The 20,275-nt window shown below is 43.3% G+C and overlaps 1 protein-coding gene and 1 non-coding gene across 2 annotated transcripts; both read right to left on the reverse strand.

The window, feature by feature from the left end:
• Window positions 1-3,589: 3,589 nt before the first annotated feature.
• On the reverse strand, window positions 3,590-12,251 carry naa40 (N-alpha-acetyltransferase 40, NatD catalytic subunit). Its single transcript, XM_076724908.1, has 8 exons — window positions 11,898-12,251; window positions 9,171-9,266; window positions 7,208-7,260; window positions 6,919-7,014; window positions 6,326-6,484; window positions 6,011-6,094; window positions 5,681-5,758; window positions 3,590-4,921 (listed from the first exon to the last, which is right to left on the reverse strand). The coding sequence occupies exons 1-8, from the start codon at window positions 11,901-11,903 to the stop codon at window positions 4,774-4,776; spliced, it is 720 nt and encodes a 239-aa protein (XP_076581023.1). The 5' UTR covers window positions 11,904-12,251; the 3' UTR covers window positions 3,590-4,773.
• A 1,014-nt stretch (window positions 12,252-13,265) lies between these two features.
• trnal-aag (transfer RNA leucine (anticodon AAG)) lies at window positions 13,266-13,347 on the reverse strand. Its single transcript has one exon. It is a non-coding gene; the product is annotated as a tRNA-Leu (tRNA).
• Window positions 13,348-20,275: the final 6,928 nt, after the last annotated feature.

Raw genomic sequence — 20,275 nt, forward strand, 5'->3', positions numbered from 1 at the left:
AGACAGGACTGAAACACTCACTCTCAAACATGGAGTTCTTCCTTTAACATCATGTTTAAAAAAGTGTTTAACCTGTAAAAGGCCAAGAAATGAACATGGATCCACAACAGCATATTTATATATATGTGTGTGTACATATATATATACAGTCGTCCTCAAAATTATTCATACCCTTGCTAATTCTTGTGATTTTTTAATTTAGTGACGAAATATTACATTTTTTTTTAGTTTGTGTATCAGTTATATGTGAACAACAATTGAACGAATGACAACAATATAAAATTTAAGAAAATATTCATTTCAGGGGTATTTTATTGATGGATTCCCAAAAAATGCCATGTTCAATATTATTCATACCCCTGACAATATTTCAACAAAAATGTACCAAATGTGGTAATCTTTGTCAAGTAGTTACTTTAAGGTGTCACAATGGAATAAAACCCTTTAACACTGTTGACCAAATGTTAAACACTGATTTAAAAACAAAAAAAACCCATCCTTCCAGAAGAGTATAAATAGGGGAAAAGTGCTCAGGTCATTCTCAATTTCTGGTCATCATGGTCAAGAAGAAGGAGCTCAGCGAGGACCTACGTCACCGTCTTGTATGTGCCTACAGTGAAGGAAAGGGTTATAAGGCCATTTCCAAGCAGTATGATGTCCCTGTGTCAACCATCCAGAGCATCATCAACAAGCACAAGAGGTTCAACACTGTTAAAAACCTCAGTGGGCGTGGCAGAAAGCGGAAGGTGTCCTCTAAACTTGCCAGGAAAATCTGCCGAGAGGTCAACAACAACCCACAGACCACAACCAAGGCCCTAATTGAAATGCTTGACCAGGCAGGGACACAGGTGTCACGGTCCACCATCGAGCGAGTTTTGCACAGAGGAGGTCTCCATGGACGTACACCTCGGAAGACGCCATTGCTCAGGAAGAAGCATCTGGAAGCTCGCCTGGCCTTTTCTAGACGTCATCTGAAGCAAGATCCCAGCTTTTGGTCAACCATCCTGTGGTCTGACGAGACAAAGTTGGAGTTATTTGGCCATATGGATACTCAGTATGTCTGGAGAAAGAAAGGAGAAGCCTACAGACCGAAGAACACTGTGCCCACTGTCAAGTATGGTGGTGGGAACATAATGCTATGGGGATGTTTCTCCTCCAGTGGCACAGGGAATCTCGTCAAGGTCCAAGGAACCATGAAAAAGGAGGATTACATCAGGATCCTTGATGAAAATGTGAAGGAATCTGCTGAGAAACTCCAGCTTGGCCACAACTGGACGTTCCAGCAAGACAATGATCCTAAACACACTGCCAAGGTAGTGAAGAAATGGTTCAAAGACAATGATGTCAACGTCCTAGAATGGCCAAGTCAAAGTCCTGACCTGAACCCCATTGAAAACTTGTGGCATCACTTGAAGACCAGAGTGATGGCTAGGAAACCGACCAATCTGACCCAGCTTGAGGCTTTCGCCAAGGAAGAGTGGGCCAACATCCCACAGGAGACATGCAGGAAGCTTGTGGACACGTACAAGAATCGTCTAGAAGCAGTCATAAAGAACAAAGGCTATGCGATTGACTATTAAAGAAAGACAAAGGACGAGGGTATGAATAAATATGAACATGGCATTTTTTGGGAATCCATCAATAAAATACCTCTGAAATAAAGATTTTTTTGAATTTTGTATTGTTGTCATTCTTTCAATTGTTGGTCACTTATAACTGGTACACAAACTTGAAAAATTGCATTCATTTCATCACTAAATTAAAAAATCACAAGAATTAGCAAGGGTATGAATAATTTTGAGGACGACTGTATATGTATGTATATACGTATATACATACATATATATATTAGAGAAAAGACTAAGAAGGATCTGTGATTTTGTGAGGGTATGTATCATTTTGTAAAATAAAAGTACTCACTGATTTAAAATAAACTGGTTAAGTTTAGGCTCATTTTTGAACTAAAGATATTTTCACAAAAGCATTTTTACTCCCAACGAGCCTATTTCAAAGACGGCCCACCTGTCTGGATTGAATGCAACACCTCAGCACTGATCTACGGTCAGTTCCAACATTGTTTCACATCGATTTATTACGGCAGCATATCATAAGAACTGAAATCAGCGTCGTCGCTTCCCTGGCCGTGTTAAAAGTAGAATTTCAGATTAGGTTCTTCAAATACGATGGCCTGACAAAGAAAAGCTGACTCTAGGTCAGAGCTGCGGCCCAGTCAATCCAGCAAACAGCTCACGAGCAACACGGCTGCTGAACAGATGAGGTTTGATTATGTTTGATTAACCTGAGAGAGAGACTGTCAGTCAGTTGATGTACTACCACTATGTACAACATCCTTTTTACTGAAACCTATGCAGTACAAAAACTGTTTTACCGTACTTATCAGAAGGAAGTCTAGCACTAAAACAAGCAATATGTTGTTTAATTGTTTTCGTTGTTCATGATAAAATTAGCATGAGACACCAATATGTTGTCTCCAGGTGCTGATTTTTTTTATTTTTTTTTTTTCTCCACCCAGTCTGGAAACAGCCAGAAACTTTGACCTCAGGATCTAGACTCTGTCACCCAAATGTGTTTTTCTTCTTGTTTGTTTTTGGGGATAAATAACATTTTGTTCTTGCGTCACACAGATTATTTCAGCACTCAGGTGTCTCTAAGAACGCGTGTCCACATTTCAGTCTCCCGTTTCACATGTTTTGACCAGGTATTAATCTGCGTGAAATGTCAAGTTGAGCCTTGATATGACGTGCTTTAAAAAACATTTCAAAACGTACCAATTGCAGCCCCTCACAGCCACATAGAGCCACACAGAGGAATCCTTCCATCCACAGCAGTGTAAAGTAATGTCTTTTTACTCCTCCAGCCCAACATGGAGAATCTGTACAACAGTCCTGGAATTAAAGGGTTTGATGGTGGTTTCTAGACAGGGCTTCTAAACCAGCTGACACGAACGGTCCAAAAATACCCTGAAGGTTTTGTACAAAACAGATATGGAATCAATAAAATTAAAATGGTTACAGCAGCCTTTCTAGGTTGACAAGTAGCATGGTGTCTAAAATCCTAAGTGGAGCTCCTGCAAGCATCTCCACCTTTAAATCCACCCCCCTCCTCACATACTGTACATCTAACATGCACTGGTGTTGATGAGAGATTTGTATAAAATGTCAATTTCACGCTATTAAGGCCCGCAGAGGATTTTAGACCCGTGTTCAAACAATGACGCTCGGGTTCAGAAGCTGCTGTGTAATCGCGATTTAGACGACTGGTTTTGTTTTAACATGTTGTCATGCAAACTAATGAAGGTGGGCTGGGGAAGCGGATGACGAGTGAGGAGGAGGAAGAGGACGAATAACAACCAGAAAGAAAGGGGAAAAAAATAAAAACACCTTCAGTGCTCTGCGATTACTTCGTCCATACATCCAATTCATGTTCCTTCCTCCAAGGTAATAACATTCATCAGCTTCGAACGGCCACATAATGAAGAGGTGACTATCAATCCTAATCCACGTTAAATCAATATGATTTGTTCATGCTAACAGAGAATGGAAGGGATGGGGGTGGTTTTAGTATGCTGTTTTTGTTTTTTTTTTAAATACAGCTAAAGGTAGCGGCAACATCAACTTGTTTATCATCAACACCTCTCGGAAATAAAGAGGCCAGCAGGGAGTGATGCAATTACACAAAGGTGAGGGAAGGGAGCACGGAGGCATAAAGCACAGGAGGAGGGGAAGGAGAGGAGGACGCTGTTCTACTGAACTGGAGCCTGGGAAAACACATGATGGGGAAAATGAGAGTGAATGATTGAATGAGGGAAAGAAAACAGAGATCCAGTTCATGATGTGCACCTCCGATAAGGAAATACGGGGAAAGCAAGTTGAACGTCTGATTGAGAAAAGGGGGGGCTGTACTGGGACTATTTTCTGGGTTGGGTTGCAGATTAAAAAAAAAAAATCCTGATGATCTGAGTACAGAAGATGGGTGGTGCTAATAGCGTGCTGTAATCTTTTAGCATAACGGGCAGATGTAGTTGAAAACAGTGCAGTTGCTGCTAGCTGCAGTGCCTCTGCTACTAACATAAATCACAAGCCACATGTGCACATAACAGGTGATATTACAGTATAGCAGCGCTTCTCAGCCCGGTCTGGACCCAGATGGGAGTTAATGTTCAGCCTAATCCCCCGGACCCACGTTCAGTGAAACAAACTGGTCGTCCCACAGAGCCAGCAACCACTCTGAGGTCCAGAGCCGAAGTTTGAGAAGCGCTGCACAATGATTCAATACAGTAAAGCACGTCAGGAGATGAGAGCAGGGTGGGATGAGGTTCACTGCAGTGGTAGAGAGCGTCAGCAATGCTTGAGCTTGTATTTGACTGAGAATTACTAATTGTCATCATTTACTGGGATAAGAGGACGAGGAAAGATGGCTTGGACGTTGAACCAAGAAGTAGGAAAGAGAGAAAAAAAAAAGAGCTATGTGTGAAAGCTCACACTGCATACTGCTTTTTGCAGCAAGAACACACGCACACACACACATTTACACACATACACACACACACACACACACACAAAACCCCCCCCCCCACATAAATCTCACTCCATATTGCGACATCGATATCTGTAGCCAGGTATTCCACCATCGGTTCATCTACAGCCGTTCAAACTCAAAACGCTTGCAGAGTAGCAGGCAGCTCAAGCTTTCACACACAGCCATGAAAGTTGCTGGCTTTTAACCAATCATAAAAGGAGTAACTGAAGCCGATCAGTGGCAGCAGCCCCCGCAGTGCCCGCCCCCGTGGGTGTGTCCCGCCGAGGCCTCGCCGTGTTTGGTCCGCCGGCTGAGGATCTCGTAAGAGCAGTCGTCGCCGCAGCAACCCGACATGCTCGGTGAAGTCTCGTCGATCTCGAATCTAAATGCACAGGGAGGGGGGACGGGGGGGGGTTAGTTAACAGGGACGAAGGAGTTCATTGAAACAGGGCGAGTCGTTTTTGAAGGCAGGCATCCGTACTGCGACTACTTCTTCTGCATCTGTTCGCCTGACTTTAAAACTACTTCACTGACTGTTGCTGACATGATACTCACACTAAAAACGGAGCTCACACTACACATACTGTGTACTATGTATACTGCAGTTTTATCTGGTAAAGAATCTCAAGTCAGTAAGACCAGAAGCTGAGGAGCAGTTCTTCCCAGCTTTGTTTGCTTCGTGGGCCCTTAAAACAAACCATGTCTTCTTCTGCCCCTCTAACATTTATTTATTTGTTTTATTTGTTGATTGTTTCAGAAATTTTCTGAGTAATTTCTAAAAGGCTAGGATCTCAAATATATCCAGAAATTTGCAAGGAAAAAAACAATTATTAGAGTGTTGGAGAAGTATGTTTTTTTCTGCTTATATATCCCCCCAGGTTGGGAACCACTCCTCTAGAGGAGGAGAAAAAAAACAATGGAGCTTGGGACACATTCTGTACATTAGATCACAGTGGCCCTTGCGTTCGTCCTCTTTTCTTTATGCCTGAACAGAGACGTTCCTCACTCCAGATCAACCTGTCAGCAGAGGCCGGCTTCAGTGTGACAGACGCCCAAACATTCCAGGTATTTCCTTTCATGTTCAACTTTCCATTTCCACGTTTCCACAAAGAGACCGCCTTTGTAGAGCTGATATACTCACTGTAAAGCTTCTCTGAAGAACTGGTAAGCCCCGTGGTTGTGTTTGAAGACTGTCAGCATCACTTTCTTCATCTGTGTACTGGACAGAGAGCAAGAAAAGAGAAGACACAAACGCATTTACTCACATTTCTCAAGAAGACCTACGTACTTTTCAGTCTCACAAGCTCAACACTCAATGTGAAACCTTGTAGTACAGGACACAAATATACAGTCATGAGTCACACAACTATCTTCTTAACACTTATTAGCAGAGAATAAAGCCATTAATCCAGATTCACTTCTTGAATCTCACACGCCGTCACACGGCTGTGACTGTAGCTGTGCATCTTACCTGTTAGCAATGAGCTGTAGTATTTGGATGAGGAACTTGCCGAGTCCTTTCCTCCGCACTCTGCTCTCTAACTGCACCTCATAGCTGCAGAGTCAAGACAAGTTTGACACTGAGTAACACATCTTTTCTCCAGCTGCTGTTCAAATAAAAGTTTCTCTCCTGCTGGAAAAGCTGACCTATACCCTTCAAGACAATGCTGAAGGATTTACCAACATATGACAGCGAGGCGTGGACACAGTGGACCCCTCTGGACTGGACTCTGAAGTATATGTGTTTGCTGAACCTCCTAAAAATCCATAAACTCACGAGCCTTACCAATATAAAACCTCCTCCCCACACTCCACGTCGAATCGGAAGTGAGAGAAGGCCACAGGGGCGGAGTCGCCGTCGCGGGCCAGCAGGTACCACGCCCTCTCGTCGTTCATCTCCTCCCTCTTTTCCCTCTCCTTCCACCCCCACTCGCTCTGCTCATACCTGCAGCACAGCAAAAAAAGAAAATGGGTCGACTCCAACGTGACCCGACTAATTTTACCCTCGCCTTTCTCCCCATCATCACCCTGCCCTGGCAGCGCCGCTCAGAGAGGGCACGTCTTCTACACGGAACAAACTCGGTCCGGACTGATTGGCTGCCATTTGTCAAAGTGAATGCTACTCGGAGTCGGGCAAAGCGAGAGAGGATGCATCTCTGCCTCCGTCTCACATCTGTCTACGTTTCCTCTGCTCTCCGGTGCGTATGTTCTCGGTCATGTAAAAACACTCTTCCTCAGCAGCTGCTTAATGTCACTCTCTTTGATTCTCCTGACGAATTTCTGGCTCGTCTGCACTTCTTCCCCCCAGCTGTCATCTGCCACTCATATCTATGTGAGCCTGTCCATTCATCACTCTGTTGCTGAAGCACAGTGTCTTACAGTGTCTGCATGTTGGCTCTGGTGAGTTCGAAGGCCCACTCCACAGACAGCGGGTTGAGGGAGGTCACTCTCTTACACTCTATCTGCAGGTTCAGCCTGGACGAGAAGACAAGCAAACAGGGTCAACAACCTCGAGAATGTGTGTGTGTGTCTCAGAGAAAGACAAAGAGAGGAGCAGGCGTGAATTCCATCCGCGGACCAACTCTCTCCTCCATATAGAAAACCAGACAAGTATGTATTTCATGAAACAGTGAATAAGTCTTTTGTGTGCGTACAAAGCAACACGTACCCATTTCTGTCGTACTTTTTGAAGGCTGGGAAGGCAGCCAGTGGGTCGTCAAGCTGTGGGGAGAAGGGCAAAAATTAGAGACTTTCAGAACACCGAAGCATCAAGTCTTTCCCTTCTTCCGCGTCCAAGTCTTATTAGATTGTCCCGGGCTGTCACGCTGCTATTTTATTTTCAGTTCTCAGTTGATTATTTGATTAGTCCGTCAACATAAATCTGCCTTTTTTAATGATTAGAGCCATTTTTGAGGCACAAAAGCCAGATTATATGATGGATCTAGCCTCTTAAATCTAAGAATGATCAGTTCATCTTCATCTTAAATTGAAATAAAGAAAAAGCTTTGGGTTTTGAATTGCTAGTTGGGGAAAAACAAGACATCTGAAGATGTCACCACGGGCTCTGGGAAATTCAGGAGGGCATTTTTACTGTTCTCTGACATTTTACAGACAACAGTTCATCATTAAATCAACAGGCAGATTAATGTTTAATACAAATGTGATGGTGCCGCTGGAGGGAATGTGGAGAAATCATGGTTGATCACGCTCAGGTTTTCTGGTCTTGTCCCTCTATTCAGTCCAAATTAAGGCGAATTTGCCTTGAATTACTGATCATCCCATTACCTCGTTTGTGTGTCTTGCTTTGGACTGTTGTTTATTATTTGCTTTTTGCCTCATAACATGAAACATGTTCATAGTTGCACTTCTGCAGTTCTTTATTTTCAAATTGAACTCTTCTTGCCTCGTGGAAGCAGTAAATCTCCCCAAAATAGACTGTAAAAGCGACTGTACTCCAGCATCCCTCAGGCCCAACTACAGGCCAAATGGGGCCAACACAGGCAGGAAAATTACAGGGCTATTAACATTATAACCCCATTAGTCACTCATAGTAAGCCCCCACAAAGTCATCTTTTCTGGGCACTGAGAGTCTACATAATTTCAAATTAAGAATACCCCTCTTATTGCAGACAGAGACACTGGGCCTCTGGGTACAGACGTGTGAACTACACAGCTGTATTTGGGGAAACAGAACACAAACAAATATAAATCCAGATTTGGTATCAGCAGATATTTAAAGAGCAGAATAAATGAGTCATTGGACTTCACCAGTGACAAATGGGACTCTTGTTTAGGGACCCCCTGACCCCTTGAGCCCCTGGGCCTGTGCCCAGTAGGCCTGTCAGGGATACAGCCTTACCTATCCTCACAGAGAAAACTACCAGATTGGGGTTTAATGGGGGGGGGATTTTAAAGCAGTGAATACACTATTTGTTCATTTGAAACAATAGTTCAAGTCAAGATTCATTACTGTTGGCGAGAGCACAAACAAAAATAAACGTTGTTACTTTGGGAGACTTTCTTGCATTCCTTCTCGGCTGGCACATCAACAGTGGAGAAGGGCGGGAGAGCGAGAGCGGCGTGGAACACAGAGTGCCCCATTTTGGGACAAAGTGACACAGAAAAGTAATAAGAGCAGGCAGTTCAGCTCAAGGCGAGTGTGTGAGCTCCTCCAGGCTTCAATAAGGGTTAGCCATGCTCCAGCCCACCTCTAACCTGTTGTGTGCAGAGGGTTTAATAATGCTGATGTGCACTTAAGGCAAGGAGGGCATCCCTAGCTTTTGGTGGCATTATATGAAACAATGTCTCTGACTGTAATTTAACAAATGAGGAAAGATCTTAAGGGCTGAGCTCGATGCAATCTGAATCCACAGGAAATCCAGCACATTAAGGGCCAAGCGGTGGAGGCTTTTACGTGAAGCACTTAACAAGAACGACATGACTGAAAATCTCTGGCTTGTTTTGCAGGCTGCAAGGAGCTAACGCCTCAGCCTCTTATTCTTGAACAAGATGATTCAAATTCCCTAAATAATTTTTGCTCCATCTCCTCACAAGTTCCCCAAAAAGTGCACCACGCGGCTCGCTCTCAGGGCCAACGCCGGCCACCTACGCCGCTTAATCTGCAAAGTTACCTTATTGGCTGCGTCCACCTTGGCACAGACGGCGTCCATAGCTGCCCTCTCCTCCAGACGCCGGGCTTTCTTCTCCTTTGCTCTGTTGGACTTCCTCTGGACACAGGAAATAAGGAAGGGATGAATGGAGGAATTTGTGCAGACGGTAGTCGACATCAGAAGAGAAAAGCAGGAAGAGAGGAACAGATGCGACGGGGGATATGGAACAGAGGACGATTGAAAGAGGGGAAAAAACAAACATATGCATTAAAATTAGAGAAATTCTTCCCCACTAGTCCTTTTTTGACCACGTCTGATCATTAATATCTGTAACACGATAAAACAGAATCTGTCGAATCCATTCATTGAACTTACTGAGAATCTTTTGCATTTTTTGTCACTTAATCAATCCCCATCTCCTTTCCATATGATCAATTATATACTTGAACTAATCCTCTTCATCTAGATATCCACTGTAGGCCGTTAAGTATGATTTAGTGTTTGCTGGCAGATTAGAAATGATACCATTCTTCATTGTGTCTTCAACCAAATCGATCAGAGACGTGCGTAGCCTCTCGTTAGAACATGAAAAGGAATTGCAGCGTTTTGGCACAAAGGCATCAGCTTGTCAGATAACAAGACATCATCACAAACCCCCGTGGCACAGATCACAGAGCGCAGCCCAGGCAGGGTCCACGCGGTGCTTTTGGCCAACACACAAAAATGTCAAATGCATTTATTAGCGTATTCAGCTTCGGTTGTTTAGTCCATTCAGGAAACGTGATCAAAGAGAGAATGTTGCTCTGATGTTAATGCCATTCCTGTACTGTATAGTCCTTGTTAGAGCTATAACTTCAGGCTGAATTTAAGGGGGAGATAAAAGAAGAACGGAAAATGAGTTGCACCTGGATTTAGCATCTTGGTTTGTTAGTTTTGAATGTGCTTGTAGACCTTTCAATACCAGTAATGTTCTGTGTTTCTGTTGATGCGCAGGCATCACATGCAGCAGGATTTTTTTCCACACACGCATTAACAAGAAAACACAGGCCTCATGACAGAGCGGAACAAACCTCAAACCGAAGAACAAGCAGAACCAAAAACATCACGGCGAGACAAACAAAGGAAGGTCAGCCGTGCAGAAGAAAAACTATTTCATGACTATGATCATCCTGTCTGTAAAAGCAGCAACAGAAACTTAAGAAAAATGCATTCATATTCAAATCAGTAGCTATTATGACCATCGCCATTTGTCGATGTGTGAAAACAGTGGAGTGTTTATATCGCTGAGGTTGCATATTGCTTTCAGTGTGGGAGCATAATATTGGAAAAACTCTCTGATACCGATACTGTAATTTAGCCTTCTCTTGGCTTCACGTCCAATGCTAGAATCAGCAATGCTGCAGCCATAATTCACACAAATTACTCCTGACTGCATCTACGCCTTGCTACAGAAGCACACGGCCATAAATAGTGATTATTAGCTGTCTTTAATCACAGACACCTGCAGTTTACAGAGAAAACGAACACTCAGCCACAGCAGAGGTGGCTTCATGCATATATTTCATTTCAAGGTTTCTAGCTGCACTATTTCCTGAGGTAACTCCTGCAGAGTGGTACTATAAGGGATGGGTGATTTAAACATTTGGATCAACGATCAATCATTTGAGTCATTAAATCAGGGACAGAACCTTCTTCATACGTGAGGATCTGCTGCTTAACTCTGTCTTATGTCTTTCTTTTAGACATATCCATCTGAAAACATTTGGATGGGGCTCTGGGAAGTTGCGACGGGCATTTTTAAAGCCATTTTCTGACATTTGGAGGATGAATCAATAATTAAATATTCATCAGCTGCAGCTCTGTGGGGAAGCTCTTGGGAAGCCCATGATTTTCTAACATGTTAATCAAGTTTTCAGTGACATGTCTACAGAGCAGAAATGCTTCATGGACTAACAACAGACAAGTATGAATGAGCTAAATTCCTTCATTAGATCCAGACCTGAAGCGAAGAGGGAACAATTATGGGAAGGAATGCACTGAATGGCCAACTATAGCTCAGAGCATTAACTCTGTACCAAGCACAGAGAGTCTGCAGACTGAGCTGGAAACACGTGGATTGGTTTATCTTGACTGAAAAGTGGAGGATAAACTCCAGTCTGCTCACAGAGACGAGGTAAAGTTATGAGCGCAGGCCTGGCCCGGTGCTGAGAAGTACATGATTCACATCCAACGAGCCGGAATTTAGAAGAACCATGTGGGCTGAAACAGAACAATCCGGCTTGTTCCTAAAATGTACACACACACAAGTGATGAGCAGAAATGGCTAGCATAGCAAAGCACTCGTCATAAATATGGCATTCCTAAGTGGCTAACGCAGCCAGCACGCTAACAATGGCACAACACACACCAGGAGGAGAAGTTAGCTGTACACAGCGGCAAGGACAATGCAGGAATAACGCTGAAAATACCACATATAGCTGTGTGTGTGCGCGTGGGCTAACGTTATTATGCTATCGATGCTATCTGGAGGCAGCTAAACTGCTAACGCAGTCAAGTCAGCCTCGGTGCCAAGCAGCACCTTTGACTAACGCTGCATCCATCCACCATGGTCTCTCTTCCTTTCCCTTCCTCCCTCCTTCCTTCTTTCTTTCTCCCCTCTCACCATCACGCATTTACGAGCCCCCAAAACATCCACCTTTCATTGTATCACCTCGCACCGAGACATGAAGCAAAACATAGACAACTCACCCCCATTTTGCAGCTGTGTCTTATCGATCCCCCTCGAGAAACACACCTCTATTGTCCCCGCGCTTCACTGTCGCTGAGTTATTAGTATCGTGACTACAGACAGAGAGAACGGGGCCAGATTAATATGACAATGATAGATAGTGTGCTAGCGAGGCTAGCTGGCTACAGCACCGACAGATGGCCGCGAGAGAAGCGGCGCTTAGACGCAAATTTGATCAAAACGTCAATGAAAAACTGGTTGTTTTTTCCTCTTAAAATCGGATTGGCGCCAAGAGTGCGAGGCTGAATTTATTACACGTCCCTTCCTTGCCCTTTTCTTTCCTCCCGTCTCCGTCGTCCAACTGTGCTGCATTCACGTGCTTTTCAGGAGCTCCGATTTCTGCACTCCGACTTCTTTTAACCTGCGGCTACTCGCAACCTTTCTGTATACTTACGAAATCAGAGATTTCCAGAAGATATGCACCTTATTTTTTGTGTCAAATGTTACTTTTTATATTTTTGTAATATTTTTATTCATCTTTTTTCCACACAGACACGTCAAAGTTTGGAGCAACTGGAGATGAGGTATTAAGATCCTTTTCCCACAATGTATGGTTTAACTCCATATAAAATCCATTAGAAATAAAAGTCCTGCATTCAAAATGTTAGTGAGTAAAAGAATGACAGAATGAGAGGATTATTAGATAAATGTACATATGGTTTCAAAAGTGAAGGTATTTATTATGCAGCAGGGTGACCCCCTATCAGTGATATATCATTATTTACTGTATTGCTTGATTATTGTTAGAGGTGCATTAATTTGTATTTGCAAATAGTTTTAACTATTTTACACAGCTTTGGGAAGTTTATCTAATAACAACGTGTAGGGTCATTATAGTTTTTGTATATGAAATCTTAATCCGCCAAGTGAAAGTTAATTTCGGCAGAAGATGAAAATACTCAAGTAGTACCCCAAAACTGTATTCACCATAGGTTGGATGTTGAGCACAAGATTTGAGTAAATGGATTTAGATTCCACCACTAGCTCAGAGTATTCATGGAGGTGGATTAGACTATTTTACAAACCAAGTGGTACTTTTGTGTCTACACAGTTCTTGAATCAACAAACCTAATCTTTTCCATTAATTTTAGACATTTCTCTAAAAAACAACTACTGACTATACAGCATGCTGAGAATTTCCTTGAAATGAATACCTTTCTGTACCATGACAGTAGTACTGGCGTCAAGGTATTATTGCACTAACACACCCTGCAACAACGTTTGTCTTCTGCTTACACAAGCTATTAATCATCGATACAACAGGCACGTAGAGTACTGTATATTACCTTTAGAAGTCGCGGAGAAAGCGTCTACGTCTAAAAACTACTTGGCAGCGGTGGGATTCGAACCCACGCCCCCGAAGAGACTGGAGCCTTAATCCAGCGCCTTAGACCGCTCGGCCACGCTACCCTACATATCTACCAACAGAATAAAGTGTGGTGGATTATTCCGACAACATTTGAAAGCACCACTTGTTTAGCGCGAACATGGTTTCCTTGTTTGGAAAGTGACGACAGACCCACAGAGCGCTGGACAGGGTCAAGTGGTACGCCACACTTCACATTGTAGGAGAATAACCGTTGACCTTAACAGTCTTTTCCACATTGTATTCAATACATGAATCATGTTTAAAATATGATCATAAATCCATCATAATAAGCAACAGCATTGCAGGCAGTGGGGGGAGCAACATATTATACTAACACAATTACAATAATTTGATTACAACAAGGTCACTGACATTTGGAACATATTTCACCTTGTTAGCAGTCAGCTATGTATTCCATTTCATTATAATTTCAATAATTTTAATTCAATAAAATTCCTCTCACATGTTTTACTCCTCATAAATCTCGTGCCAGTCAGCTACACAAGAATTAAACTTGGGCAATGGCCTTCTGCCTCCCTGAGCTCCTATATACTGGAAAACACCACATCCATACAGACAAAGGCATCAAATGACACTGTTTTAAGTGGCTCCATGTAAACTGAATTAGAGAGAAACCGCTGATTGATACAGCATACTGTCTGAGATGATACACCCAAGTGTTTGAATTCAGCACTTCAAGACGAAATATTGACAACACGTAATATCAGTAAAACCACAATAGCGTCCAAAGCAGCTGTTCCATTATTCATTGTTAATGGAGCAGCTCCAGGACTAACGGTCCAAAACACACATACGCAATCATGTGAAGTCTATTTAGGACTGACTCTCCCTTTGACATGTATTCAGAGCCAGCAAGGAAAAATCAGGGACCCATCGCCTGCTCACTGGTATGACAAGAAAATGATTAAACTTAAACACACACACACACACACACACACACACACACACACACACACACACACACGGTGAAATCACCTCCTGTTCGATTATTATTATTTGAGTAGCAGTTTATCACTGTGACCACTAGGTGGCAACATAGAGCGTAAAATCACTCAATTCATATTGCGGCCTTGTATTTCTTCCAAACCTAGAATTAAGCTGCAGACAGGATAAAAGATGAGCAGCTATAGAAAATATAAGCTTTTGTTTCAGCTTTTCCTGCCTCAGCTTCCATTCTGGATGCTCTTTTACCCTTGACACGGGCTCTTACAAACAAACTGTAGTTGGCTGGTGAAGCATAAAAAACACTGTGTTATCTCCCCCTCACCCTGCAGCATATAGAATGCTGCTGCATATTCCTTCATTAGGTAGACAGCAACCACAAAAAATGCAGCAGAATATTAGATCACTGTCACAATACAGTGAGAACATCATGGGACCACAGAGGGGTTCCCAAGGAGACAAAGGAATACTATTAACGTCACTAACAAGCTGCAACTCATTGGTGTGAACAGTAACTTGCCTATAGGAACATTATAGCAATATTGTGATATTTCTGTGGGGTGGAAATTACATCACAGTCATAGCTTTAATTTGCACAGTTCATAAAGTTTGTTGCTGTATGTTGCTGGTCAGTATGACAATGTATGCTAATTATCTGTTCCAGAGCTGAAACGAATGAAGATTTTCTCCAAATGTAAGAAAAGTGAGAGAAAAAATGTCAACTGTATTTTCTCAAAGCCCACAGTGACATCTTGAAATGTATTATCATGTATTACAGAGAAAAGCAGCAAATTCACAAATCTGACAATTGACTGGTGTTGACAGTACCCCTCTCAAATCCCACACGAGTCTATTTGGATTTCTGTTATTGGAGGATTGTACATAATGCATCCAACAGAGAGTTTGACCTCTCTGGGGTCTAAGTGACCTCAAATAAAATAGCATCACTGTGAGGGATAATAGACTGTATGTTTCTTTGTCCATAAATGGTCAAAACAAAAAGAATGCATATGTCTTCATGTGGAGCTCATATGACACATAAAACATGGAATATCAAATCAAAGGCTTTATGAGCGTGTCTGCATTGTGTCACCTTTAATCAAACTTGTGATAATGTCATAAGAGAAGAAAATGGAAGGAGAAAAGCTGTTGATTTTGCAGTTATTAATAATATTCTTTTGCATATGTAACAATGGAGCCTATGGAACCACAGAACAAAAGGGTTAAATATTCATCTGTAGGACACTGAGCATGACCGCCAGTTCCTGCTTTGGTGGGATATGAAATGGCCACCTTCACGAGCCTACCCACTTTTTCATAATGCAAATAAAGGCCTTGTATAGGGGGCTCTCTCTCTCTCTCTCTCTCTCTCTCTCTCTCTCTCTCTCTCTCTCTCTCTCTCATACACACACACACACACACACACACACGGCAGCCCTCCCCAGCACACAGATGGCCCAGTCTCCAAACCCCGCCTACAGTCTTTTGTCTCAGAGATCTGTCTCTCGGCTGTCGGTGGAAGAACTATTTATTTCAAGTGTCAGTAGGGGGCGCGATGAGGCTCTGAGAGTGTATACAGGGTCCTGGTGCTCATTGTAAGAAGTGTCTCTGCCTGCATACAGCTGAGACACATTGACAAATATCAACACATCAGCTCATTAAGCAGTTATGGCTCTTTGTTCTGCCATCTAATGTTTTACTCTGTAAAAATTATTTTAGGCTTCCTGTACATTCTCTCTGGTGTGTGTTTGCTGGCAGGAGTGGATAATGAAATTCAAGCTGCCCCCCTCCCACCGCCACCCACACATACACTGGTAGATGCACACACACACACACACGTTCTCTTGTAGACCAAAGATAGGTACATAGACAGATAGATAGACAGAGGATGGGATGAAGAGGATAAGAATGATGGGGGCAGATGATAATGAAGAGGACTGGAGAGAATAAGGAAGAGGAGGACAGAGGAGAGAGATGAGAAAGGGGGGTGGAGGGGGTGACAGAGCAGGAGCGAGGAGGGAAGAAGAGGGGAGGAGGATGAGAGAAGGAATCAACAGATGCAGTGTGGAAAGGAGCAGAGGAGAATGGTGGATGAGGATGAGGCCTCTCTCAGCGCGGCGAGCCCTGCAGCACAGAATCACAACGCATAGACTGGACCTCCCTCCCTCCTCAGCAGAACAGGCATGTCCTGTTCTGCTGAGGAGAAATAGTTGCACATGATGTCTGCACATGGTGAGAAAACGCCTGGTATCCATCTCCTGCAGCGGGACTTTCATATCTGCACAATAATAGGAAGTGATTTATGGCTGATTGTGTCCAACTATGTGGAAGGCCTTCAGCTTCCATAACTGGTGGCGATGCAGCACAAGCCAAGTCTGCATCAGCTCCACTAAAAGACCTACATTCAGCCAGCCATGCGCATTAATGCTGAAAGTGATGACCTTTCCTTTAGCACCATTTTACAGTTTAGATCTAATCCTAATGCTAGTTTAAAAAAATGGCAATATATTGTTTGTTCTGATGTGAGTTATGTCAAATACAGCAGCCTACTGGGCCCTCTAGTCGATTTTTTATATTTTTTTTGTGCAATGCAATTGTGGGAAAACAGTGTGCACAATGCATGTTAAAAATATTTTTTTTTATTCTGAACAATGATTTTTTTAAATACTGCAATTTGTTGCTTTTCCAGTGTGCTAACTATCAGACTTAAAACTTATTCAGAAATAGAATAATTAAGTGTAAATGGGACACTACACACCATTGTACAGTACTAGAGAGCAGCTACAACCATTATCTCAAAATCTCAGCATAGCACAGCTGAATGTGGGTAAATAGAGCCAGGGGCGTAGCACCAAATTCTGGGCCCTGTACACTCTCAATGTCAGTGGGCCCCTATCCATGCCAGTGCACGAGGCGCGTGGGCAAAAAAAAAAAAAAAAAAAGAAGAAAAAGACAAAAAGAGGGTATTTATTTAAAATTAAAAAAAAGCATAAATAGGGTTTTAAGCTACAGCCAGATCAGATTATATTGATGAGTGGTTCTTTCATTCACCACCTGAATTGATGCATTTGGTCTACTTCTGCTCAAATACCTAAAACATTAGGCTACATCTGGTTTCTGTACTAACGTTTTGATCCATGACACTCTTGCAAATTTTGATTTAAAAACATTTATTCTTGAACAGGAGAACAGGAGACAACTGCACACTTAGGATCAAATCAAATAAGCTGCATTACTTTTGTAATGAGATGGTACAGTATAAATGAACAGAAAAATATTCAGGTTCAATGTGAAAAAAAGAAGCTGTGACTGGTTTCTGCTTTTTACATTAAAGGCCTATGTCATTTTATCAACAGAGCCTGCGATAGTACAAAATGTTGACTGTCAAATTGTTCTTCAGCTTGCAGAAAAAGAAATAAAGCCTTGCTGACATGAGATGTAAAGTGACAACTAACGTTATCTAAAGCTGCAAAAAGCTGCAAGCAGCCTGGTTGGAAACTAGCAAAGCTAAAGACCTCACATGAGCATACAAACATCAGCAGCAGCTGTCTGTAGTGGACTACGTTAACTTTAATTGGATTTTGCATAACAAGCAAACTCGGTTCACCTTTTGGAAAGAAAGCAGTCAACAGCTGCCTCCCTTCATTCTGCATTTTTTCTTTTGCCTTCCGCTCTTTCTTCTTTTGATACCCCGATTTTTGCTTTTTGGGCAGCATGCTGTCTAACCCCCAGGTCATTCAATCTGGGCTCACTGACGTTACACTTGTCGCCGGTCGCTGTCGGGCGGACTAAACCATTTTGCGCGTCCAAGAGGGGGGGCCCCCAGAATGTCCAATATGTTGGGAGGACTGTGACATAAAGTTCATTCTCTCAGTTGATGTTATAAATATATTTGAAATAAATTATGACACCAATTAATTGGAGGGCCCAATTCATTCGAAATAAAAACATCACAAAAAAAAAAAAAAAAAAAAAAAAAATCAGGATTGTCATGGGCCCCTCTCCCTACTCGGGCCCTGGGTAGTCAGGTCCACTTTTCCCCCCACTACCACGCCCATGAATAGAGCATCAGGACAAAAAATCATTATGGCTTTAGGTACGTTATTACTTTAAAGATTATTGTTGGGCCTCCTGTTATATGGGAGTTTCTACTCTTTTGCACACCTTATGATATGACAGTTACACAGGAGGTTAAGCTGTAACTTCACATTGTTATATAATTTCAGTTTGAAATGACATTGCATCATACTAGCTTGTGTGAGACTATAGTGAGTCATATGGTGTCATAAAGTGTGACTTCAGTGACAATGTCTTGGCATCATCACATGAAAATCATATAATAATGAGCTGGCATCATTTTACTGTGCCTATATCAAGGTGAGTAATACAATACAGAATGTTTAGACATACATCCTGTTTGACAGTGTCTATTTAATGATTACAACAGGAAGAGCACGTTCTATCACATCTGATTCTAGACATGCATCTCCTGAGATAACAGACATGGAAGTCAGGGTGAGGTGTAAGGGAAGGAGGGACAGCTAGCAAGGGAAGGAGACAGCAGAGGAGACAGACATTTACCTCGACAAAAGTGAGAAGAGCAGACAGTTAGACAGGCAAGAAGGAGAAATGAGGCAGGTGGAGAGAGGAGGGAGGGGAGGGGGGTGAGGAAAGAAGTGGAAACAAGAGTGAGCTAAAGGGAGAGTGGGAGGGACGCTCAGTTCTGAGAGATCGAAGAGAAACCGAGCGAGAAGAGGAGGGAAGGGGAGGGAGGGAGGGAAGGAGACGGAGTGACGAATGGAGAGGAGGACAGAGGAGGAGAGGGGAGGACAGGGAGAGGAAGAGGAGGAGGATGAAAGGGGAGCCGAGAGGTGAGGGGAGGGTGGGGAGTGATGTAGCAGTTGTTCATTAGTGAGGATGTGTTAGGGACTGGAGGACTGAGCGAGGGGAGAGACAGTGGAATGGTGAGTTTCATGGACACTGATGAAAGGAGAGGAGGGAAGGAGGCGAGTGGAGAGGAGAGGAGGAGGTGGCAGGGGTGAAAATGAGACTGGAGAGGGAGTAAGGGGAAAGGGGGAGGAAGAGGAGAAAAGAGGGAGAGGGAGGCTGAAGGTGAGCGGAGTGAAACTGCTTTACTGTGTCACCATAGGGGGAGGATGGGGGGAGGGGAAGAATTTGCACGTACGCACACACACACTGCTGAAATCGAAAGCTACATGAGAGGGAGGCGACAAGAGGGGGAGACAGATAAGTAGCCAGAGAGAGACAGGAAGTAGGAAGAGGAGCAGGAGGAGGGGTGAGGAAGGAGATGAAGAGCAGGAAGGAGGGGAGGGAGGCAGAGAGAGAAGTCATCACTGGAGAGAGAATGTGGGGGGGTTGTAGAAAAGCAGAGGAGGGAGGGGGAGGAAAGCAGAGGAGGCAAACAAAATGGATGGGGCGAAAGGAGAGAGGTTGGGGGAGAAAAGGAGAGAGGAGGAAGAAAGAGGAGCAACAAAAAAAAGCATTGGGCTCAGACAGTTAGAGGAGAGAGCAAGGAGGGGGAAGAGGAGGAGGAGGAGAATTAGGGCAGATATTCAGGAGGTGGAAGGAACAGGGAGAGGGGAGGAGGGAGAGGGAGAAAGTATTGGAAAAGGAGAAAAAGAAGTAAATGGAGGCAGATTAAAAAAAGAAGTATAGGGAGAGGAAGCAGACAAACAGAGGAGGTGCAGATAGGAGCAGGAAGCAGGGCTGTGGAGAGAAGGGGGGGGGGGGGGTTGACAAATGAGAAACCTCGAAGGAGATGGAGATAAGGTGGGAAAATGGGAGAACTGAGATGACGAAGAGGAGGTGGGGAAAAAGAGGAGGAGGTGGTGATGCCAAAGAGAGTAGAAAAAGAAAAGATGAGGAAGTATGTAACAGGCTGTTGTATGTCAGCAGCAGGCACTCGCGAAGGTAGCAGCAGGTTCTGTGTGTGTGTGTGTGTGTGTGTGTGTGTGTGTGTGTGTGTGTGTGTATTATTGTGTTTAT

The sequence above is a fragment of the Chaetodon auriga genome, chromosome 24 (assembly GCF_051107435.1).
Source record: "Chaetodon auriga isolate fChaAug3 chromosome 24, fChaAug3.hap1, whole genome shotgun sequence".
NCBI lineage: Eukaryota > Metazoa > Chordata > Actinopteri > Chaetodontiformes > Chaetodontidae > Chaetodon > Chaetodon auriga.

Coding starts and splice junctions, on each gene's coding strand:
- naa40 (XM_076724908.1), bottom strand. Junction 6,095..6,325: donor GGGGAGGAGGTTTTATATTG/GTAAGGCTCGTG, acceptor TTGACTCTGCAG/CTATGAGGTGCAGTTAGAGA. Junction 4,922..5,680: donor TTCTTCAGAGAAGCTTTACA/GTGAGTATATCA, acceptor CTGTGCATTTAG/ATTCGAGATCGACGAGACTT.